Source organism: Melitaea cinxia, chromosome 17 (assembly GCF_905220565.1).
Source record: "Melitaea cinxia chromosome 17, ilMelCinx1.1, whole genome shotgun sequence".
NCBI classification, from domain to species: Eukaryota; Metazoa; Arthropoda; class Insecta; order Lepidoptera; family Nymphalidae; genus Melitaea; species Melitaea cinxia.
In genome coordinates, this window is record NC_059410.1 from 6399817 (window position 1) to 6409376 (window position 9560).

The 9560-nt window shown below is 32.2% G+C and overlaps 1 protein-coding gene across 1 annotated transcript; it reads right to left on the reverse strand.

The window, feature by feature from the left end:
- Positions 1–339: 339 nt before the first annotated feature.
- On the reverse strand, positions 340–8267 carry LOC123661512. Its single transcript, XM_045596471.1, has 6 exons — positions 8119–8267; positions 6988–7329; positions 5624–5973; positions 2319–4988; positions 2069–2177; positions 340–923 (listed from the first exon to the last, which is right to left on the reverse strand). Exons 1-6 carry the CDS (start codon positions 8227–8229, stop codon positions 390–392), a joined length of 4116 nt encoding a protein of 1371 aa, XP_045452427.1. The 5' UTR covers positions 8230–8267; the 3' UTR covers positions 340–389.
- Between the last annotated feature and the right edge of the window lie 1293 nt (positions 8268–9560).

The window sequence follows — 9560 nt, forward strand, 5'->3', positions numbered from 1 at the left end:
GTATGTGTGCGGCAGTGTTGCCACTTGTGAGTTTAAAAAGCGCCATATTTAAATATAACTTAAAAATCGTTCAGTATTTCTAGTGATTGTTAACTGCGTGACGAAAACCTATGACCACCTTTTTACCCCCTCCCCCTACCTCAACGGGTCACGTAGTATAGGGTATGTTCCCTTACAATCGTAGAAAAATATCAAGTTGGTTATTAATTATTATTAATAATAATTTTTATAATAATAATAATAATAATAATTAATTTTACTATTATTAATAATTTTAGTAACTTGTGATTGAGGTTGTGGACGTAAGACGACAGTATGAGTAAATTAAAAAAAAATTGCAATGTTGCATAATTTTATTTTTTTAGCTTAAATATATTTTAAAAAGTAATTTACTCATCATTTGTATATTTTTCTATACATCTTTTCCTTATAAATGCATATTTTGTAAAACTATCTCTGACGGGTGAGGCTAAGATACATTCAGGGTCATCGTAACAAGTATAGTCACATAACTCTGGTACATCATCATTATCGGTAAATAAATCACATTCTTTACTTTCAACAAATTGAAGTTTAATACACTCGCATCTTTCTAAGAATATACAAATATCTAGAACACTTCGAATAGAAATATATTCGAAGATATTACTTAAATATGTTACAGAGCAACCAGGACTTTCGAATATTTTATTCATTATGACGCCCGCCCATTTTAAAAACACATCAATTTGTATTTGTGCTTCTAAGTTGAACCATGGTGTAGGTATGATACTTATGTCTGAGTCTATTTGTAATACATAAGGTTTGGAGAACTTCGTTAGAACGATTCGGTTTTCGTATATTCCTACTCGTTTGATTAAACCTTTATTTTCTAGTTTTTTAAGTCTCGAATTAAGTTTGAACTTCTCCATAGATAGCAATTTCTGAAAAAAAAAAATATGATCAATAACTTTAAATGAAGCGATTAATTACTCTATTCAATAAATGACACACATATTATTTTGGTATTGGTGTTAGCTTCGAGTCAGGGTGAGGCAAATGCCCCATCTTGCCCCCTCTGCAGGTACCATGTCTGATGTCCTTCTGTGATATTTATCTTTTCTGTTTTATATTTGTATTATATATATAAATAATAGTGGGGTGGCGGGGGGGGGGGGGGTGCGTTTGCAGGTACAGCTAGTATTTATAAATACATAATTACACACACAATGTTAGTCACAATACTCCTCCGAAACGGCTGGACCAATTTTTATGAAATTTTGTGTGCATTTCGGGTAGGTCTGAAAATCGGCCAACATCTATTTTTCCATACTCCTAAGTTACAGGGGGGGGGGGGGGTATAGCGGGGATAAAGCGGGTTAATAATATATATGGCAAAATATTTTACGTTTCAGCCTGTAATATCTCACTACTGGGAATAGGCCTCTTTCCCCATGTAGGAGAAGGATCAGAGCTTAATCCATCATGCTGCTCCAATGCGGGTTGGCGGATATATTCCCTACTATGAGTAACGAACGCTATCAGGTGTACGTGATAACAACGGGGACCGACGGCTTAACGTGCTCTCCGAGGCACGGTGGAAAGACCCACAAGGACTGCACAAACACCCAGATCACGGCAAACACCTGTATGGCCAATACAAATGTTTGTCATGTGCGAGGATCGAACCCGAAACCGCCAGCGCATCAGGCAAAATCCATAGCTGTGACTGTTGCGCCAACGGTCACAGCTATATAATATAATTTTGTCATGCCAATATAATAAAATTTTGTCACAATTACATTACTTTTTAACTTATTTCAAAAAAGGACATATCTCAAGGGCAAATCCTAGTAGCGACCAGTACGTTTGTTAATTTGTTTCGACTGCTTATGTTATATTACTTGTCGATGTAAGTGAAATCGGTTTTTTTCGTTTGCCAGCAAACACAATTATATGACTCAAATTTTGTACTGCTTTTATCAAAGCATGGCAGCATAGATTACATTACAAAATACGATGTACTTTTGAAAGAAGAATATTTGCTATTTCTGTTACAAAATCAATGACAAAAATGTTTTAACTATACCTGTAGTTCCGAAAAAGTGCAACCCTTTTCTTCTTTATCTAGCAAACACGAAACTATAACATCACTTGTATCTAGATCATGTTTGTTTTTAAAATTTACTACCACATCTCTGGAAGAAAAATATATGTGTTATTCATTAATAACATTAATATTTTTTTATTCTGTACAACATGTAAAAAAAAGGAATTTCTAAAGGTAATATTAAAAAGATTAAAACAACTCTAAGCTACTTGATCTCAAAGATACTTACTTTGACAACAAGTATAAGGCATTTTCATAGTCAATGTGTTTGTAAAGATCTCCAAATTCTGCAAAACCTTTTTTGTTTCTCCATCCAACGAGACCAGATTTAAATTTGTATTTTGTTTCTATGTCAATCACATTCATTCTCTCTTCTTGTATAACAGAACCAGCCGAGCCCATGACTACTGGTATGGTATCGGAGACAATATCTATAGAATCACAGCTGCACAATTCACATAACAGGCAGTTAAGTTCGCATGATCCTTTCAATCCTTTTTGAGGAATATTCGTATCTATGATATCTGCTAAGCTGTCCACAAACTCTCCTTCTAATCTATTGATCCATTTTCGCTTATACGCTGCAGCGATTTTATATGATGACTGGACAAGGTCATTAAAATTAATTTTATTAAAATGGTTATTTAAAATTTTCTCTCTGGCTGCAATAGCGCCACACTTCCTTAGATGTTCTATTGCACTCCTAAGAGTTGCTTCAGAATATGGTTTGTACATCATGTATATTTTCTTTCCTGTATGCGTACTTAATGAATGATTTAAAGACATCATGACAGTCAAGATAATAGCTTCCTTCAGAGTTGCAAATTCCGGTTCGTACGTCAACGGCGTCTTGTACATATTGTATGCTTGATTAGCAGAAGATGCAGTAATCGTGAATTTATCATTGAAATCATTTAAACTCAGGGCTATACGAGGTACTCGATGGAGAAAAGGTTTAGTTTTCTCTATCTGAGATATTAGCCAGACCAATTCCATCATGGGTAATCGTGCCTCATTGATATACCTAGATATATTGACGTGATGACGAACTCTTAGCACTTTCAAAAGTCCTTCATACTTCTTTATTAAATTACGATGACTTCTCAATTCATTAATGATGCAATCTTTTTCGTGGGTGAGTATCGAATTAGACTCGAGGGTCAAAGCTCTTTTATGGCAAGTAGCTGCTGTCTTTTTGGGATCGTAAATGCCTAGCAAATCCTTAGCCACAGTGTTTCTAATTCTTAAGCATCCCGGCTGTGAAACTGGGCTCATTATCGTAATAGCAGCTTTGCACATCATTATTATCTTATCCTCAAATTCGGACCACACAGCTTGCGAGTCTACTCCTTTTCTATTTGTTCTGACAACTTTGGATTTAGTGACTTTTTCTGTAACCTTATCTCGCACAGGTTTCTGAGTTTTGATTTTATTTCTTGATTTTGGTACAATTTTAGTAGATTTCTTTATTATAATTTTATTTTTACTTTTCTTTGTCTTTAGTTGTGCTTTATGTGTCACTAAAGGATTTCTGACCAAATACGTGCGCCATAAACGTGGAATGTCCATAAAAATACTTGAATCAAATCCACACGGACCAAGACCATCTCCATATCTTTCACCATTATCAAATTCCAATACACTGTAGTCATTTCGCATTGGATGAATTAATCTATATCGTTCGCGTTTTGACATGTTGATTGTCGTATTTGTACTGATTGTGTAGACTTCATTCCAATAATTTGTGACATCATCCATTGAATTAAAGCAAAAAGATTTCTCTAAGACATCCGTGTCGACGTCTTGTCGTGGCCACTTCCCTGATGTATCTAGTATTGTTGCTTTACGATTAACGTAAAAAACATAAGTAATAAGACCTCCATCTCCACTCGTAATGGACGAGGACTGAATAATCAATTGAACAAGACCTAGAACCGCTAAGGCTTTAAGACCAACTCTTAATGAATTTTGGAGACCTTTCGATTGCAACAGTATTCTACTCAAATTTTCGGGAGCATCGCGTATTTTAGTGGCATAAATTTCATCGTTTAAGTTCATACGGTCAATTTCTGTCATGTCAATGTTATTTATATTGCCAAGAGCAAATTCAACAGTAATTTCTGGTAAAATATAAAATAGAGAACCAAAACCGAGAGGATATGTCGGGTTTGGTTTAACTTCACTGAAATAAATGAATTTAATTATAAATTCGTGTAATTTTTGTATTTTAAGATATCTTGGGTAAACATATTGCGTCAATGGCCGTGAGATATCTGCTTGATTTCTTTGTTTTATTTTCGTATTCTTTTCTCTTCTTGCGCAAATCTCTTTGTATTTTAATTTTATTATAGAATCTGTTGCCTTGAGATGAGGAGAACAAACTAAAAACGTGTATTTATTACAGTTTTTGGGACTCTTAAGTTTCAAAATTTTTAGTTGTCCATCTGTAACTAATTTCTGTACGAATACTTTTAGGGCTTTGGTATCCATTGGCGGCTCGTCTATTTCCTTAGAAACTAAAGTACTTAAGGTTTGGAATCCTATAACATACTGAATTTCATTTATTACTTTTAAAATCCCATTTGCAAATTTTAACTGTCTTAATGTTGGATTCTTTTTAGAAGTTAATATTGATTCTGTAACATTTTCGAATCCTTCCAAAACTTTTATTTCTTCAATGTCGGGTTCTGAACAATCTTCAGTTTCATTATTTTTCTTTTCAAGTTTAATTTTTTTCAAAGGTACTTCATAATCTCCGTCATCTGTGGTTTTTTCTGATGTCGGTGTTGCATTTTTTTCATTACTTATATTCTTTCTTTGGTTTACATAGTTTAAAAGTTTATTTTTTTCCTTTGCATACTCCTTATCTACTTCTTTCGTTGCTGCTACTGCAATGTACCTAAATGAGCAACAAAAAGAACTTCGTATTTATATTTTATTTATTAATTGCAAATTACATATTAAATATTAACTAACTAAAAATCTTTATATATTATATGGAACATAAATGTAATATCAAGAACTTATGCAATATAGTAAATGTCCAGCACTAAAAAGTTAAATAAGTAACATTTGAAGAAATTAATTAAAACTATATTTTTGAGTTCTAATTTATGCTATGTTTGTTGCTTTCTGCTCTATGGATTCGATCCCCCTCTATGGAAATTTACATACCTGGACTAAACATATTTTTCTTCTTAAAAAAAAGTGTTTTATTCGTAACAAATAAAGGTACAATTCACACTTTTACAATTAAGGTGATATCAATAAATGTATTCACAATTAAAGTGCACCTGTTATCTGAACTAGTAAGATAAAACTGTATCTCAGAATAACAGGGTTCTGCCCTCTAGGAATCTATATTTAATTACACAATTAGACGTGAAGTGTAATCTCTCTGCCTAACATTAACAAATTTGAATAGCAATTTTGAAAACTTATTGCCGTGATTTTAATGTAAATTTTTGTAATGATTCAACTTTTTTCTAAACTAAGCAATTATATTTTTATAACATCAATAATTATTATTCTTACCTGGCTGTCCTTTGCCTCCCTTTATCTTCTAAAAACTCCCTAACGATATTCCTTGCTTTAAAATTCCTGCAAATTGTTCGACTTGTATAAAATTCGACGCCTAGAAGTTGCGCTATTTCAAGTTGCGTCAATCCATTCAAACCGGCTTCTAAAAATCTTTCATATGCTTGTCTCATTAATGTAACTCCTACTTTATATTGACATTTTAGAGGCACATCGTTGATCTCTTCATCTGACTGAGATGACTCGTCACTCTTTGCAGCGAGTGTCATAAACCTTTTTCTGACGAAAACTTTTTGTTTTTCACTTTTTCCAGTAACATGTCTTTCTAACTTCACTTCTCTGTCTTCCTGTTGAATATAACTCTTTTGATTAATTCTATACTTATTAAATTACATAATTATCTGAAATTTGTAACTTAATTAGGCCTAATATAATTATTTAATGAAAGATATTCAACATACTGTTTCAATCTTTCAGGATGTCTCAGGATGGCAGTAGTTTTCGAGACTTTAAACTACTAAAAAAGTTTTAGGTTGAAGAGGATATACCTCTAGAATCTAGATACATCAATTTTTACAAAAAATATACAAAAAATCAAAAGGGAAATTTAATACAATAGCACTTAAATCACAAAAAAGGAAAGCTAGTGTTGAATACTTTGAGTAATGATAACTGCTTACAAAATAAAACTTGACAAATATATTCACGATTTTTTTAACAGAGATATTCCTTTACTTTGCAAAAGATTATAATTTTTACTTTAAAATCACATAAAGGATATAACTCGACATCTATCGCTTTGCACAGAAGAAACAGAGTTAATCCAGACAAATACAAATAGAGAGAAATAAAGAAAATTAATAGATACTAAAATACCTTTGTTGATTAAAATTTCATTGAAGTCTATTTCTACAGCTTTTTTTACAAAAAAGTAACAATCGCTCGCTCTCTTCAGCTTGTAATATCCTACTGCTGGGCATAGGCCTCTTTCCTCATGCAGGAGAAGGATCAGAGCTTAATCTACGACACTGCTCCAATGCGGGTTGGTGGATATATTCCCTACTATGAGTAACAATCGCTTTCAGGTGTACATGATAACAACCAGGACCGACGGGAAGACCCACAAGGACTGCACAAACACCCAGAGCACGGCAAACATCTGTATGGTCAGTACAGATACTAAACTGGTTTGTCATGTGCGAGGATCGAAACCTGCAACTAGCAGCGCAACAGCTACAAACCAGTTGTGTGACTGTTGCATGTGTCGTCAGAGTAACAAATATCTATCCAATTAGTACCACAAACTTTTTAGTATTAATACAAATTGTTTAAATAGGTATGTAAAATTATTAACTACTTACATAACCAAAAACATTTATTGCCTTCTGAAGTCGCTTACTCTGTTGAGGAGTCATTAAGCCCTTCTTGATCAGAACCTCATTTTGTTCAGCATGATCTGGCTGATCTAATAAATACTTGACCATGTCATGAATTTTCCCAACTTTTGGAAGGGTTAAAAGTGTTGGTTTGTGAAATCTTTTTAAATGGAGAAGTATACATTTCATTGCTTTTCCTCCAGTAACTTGTGTGCAATATTGATTCTTAATTAAACCAAGTTTCTGTAGTACATTTCTATTGTAGAATAAAAGCTTTGGTTGCTTCACTATTTTGTTTAAGTTTGTCATTCCTATTGTCATTTGACCCTGAAAAATTGTTGAGATTTTCATTACAAAAAATAATTAAAGTTAAAAATACTATAATCATTTTTTTATTAAGCACTCCATAAGAAATAATATGAGATGTAGTATGAAAAAACATGGGAAGTTAAATCGTGTGAGCACTGAGAGTGACATTTTACAAAGCAGAGACTCTTGTCATTAAATGATAAATGTATTTTAAATTCAGCTGTAATACTTCTTAAAAATTAAATTACATTTGCATGTCATAGATGAGACAAACTTTTTATATGTTCCAAAGCTTGCATTGAAAAAAATACATTGTAGGCTATAAAATTGACTAGCCCGTTGGCGCAGTTTATAGTGACCCTGCTTTCTGCACCGAGGGTTGTGGGTTCGATTCCCACCCCGAGTCTGGGTGTAATATAAATATTTATTTATATATGTATTATTTGTATATTTATCGAAAAAAAAATATATGTAGCTATACCAGTTGGCTGTTACCTATAACACAAGCATTAAGTTGCTTACTTTAGGAACAGACGACCGTGTGTGTATTGTGTAGAAAAAAAAATACAATACTACAAAAAATTCCATCAAACAGTGAACCACAAGGGTTAAAAATAACATACTTATACTTTGTAGATTAATGGTATTTTAACTTTTACAAATACGGGTTAAAGACCTTGAATTATTGACTGCATTAAACTGGCACAAAATACTAAAATGCTATAAAAATGGAAACTTAATTTAAAAAAGAAATAATAATAATAATAATTATAGTCTTAATACATGTTAGTTAGTATAGTAACATACATTTTCTCGCCCTTTCCCAACAAGTTCCAAAATGCAATAATGTGTTGGTGTCAGCAGATTCAGGTATGTCATTGGTAAGTGTGATGCTAATGCCCTCCATCTTTCTTCCATTGAAGCCACAAGAGACAATTTATTTCCATACTGTAATAGTACTTCATCATATGTCATAAATTGTACAGCATCCTTTGGTATCAAAAATCTTTTATCATAACTAGGGCACGAACCAAACTCATTTTGCACTGGATGAAATTCATATGGACCATCTAGGTAATCTGGCTGAAAAGTTGTACAAGCACAAGTCTCTTAAAAAATATCTAATAAATTATTTTTGACTTCCTTAACTTGCTACTGATTGCTTCCAGCATTTTGCTGACATCAAAACTATAATAATAACATTATTTCAAGTGACATCTTAGGGATGTTTATACTATATGCTTTCTGTACAAAAGCAACTTGCAGGAGTTATAAATTATAAAAGTTAAAAATGTATTTAAAGTAAACATTGATTTGTATACTGCATAAAACAGTGTTATTTCACAATAAATAAAATAATTTGCTATTTGTAACTAAACTAAGATAATTAAAATAAACAGGTTTCCTTAAATTTATTGATATTATCTATTTTTTTTTCAAATAGTATAATTCAATTTGTTAAAATGTCGTTGTCAATTGTTTAATTTACTTACTGGGTCAATCATGTGTCCCGTGAGTTCCTCTATTATGGAAAATCTATCTAAGATTTCTACATGCGGAGGTGGTTCACTAAGTTGGTATAGCATAATTGATTCTGAATCTACAATAAATTTCCAAAATTTCATTTTCATCTTCAAAGTAATTGGTGAAGAAATACGCTTTTCCATGCGTTTCCATAACAAATCAATGCCGATTCCTTCTAGACCTTCCAAAGCAATTTCATCTATTAAAAAATGTTTGTAGTCAAACGTGAAATGACTGTGCCTATTTCTTTCCATTTCTGTTTTTTTAGCGTTTGTGTTTTAGTTAATATTTATTCAAATATATAAATGACCAGCACTACTTCTTCTTCTTGTATAATGGCTTCCGTGAGGATTTGCCAATGTCAGAGTGAGTCTATGATTTTATGTTTAGGCATAGATCAAGTAAAAAAAGGTAGATAACGCACCTAGAACAGAAAACTGAAGCCACTTTTTTAAAGATGTGTGAGTGAGTGAAGTGTTGACACCTTTTAAAAAAAGTCCCTAAAATTTTTATTAAACAATTAATTTAATATAGGTAAAATGGGTATGTGAAAATAAAAACCTGTTTTTAGTTTTAAATAAATTTACTAAAAATAACACAAAAAATCGGTAGAATAATAAAAAAATATATTCGTAAGATAATCGTATGAATGGACACTTCCTATCCGCTCTGTTTATCTTTTTTCAGTTTGCAGTCGGTTTTTTTTAACTATTTTTCTTAAACCT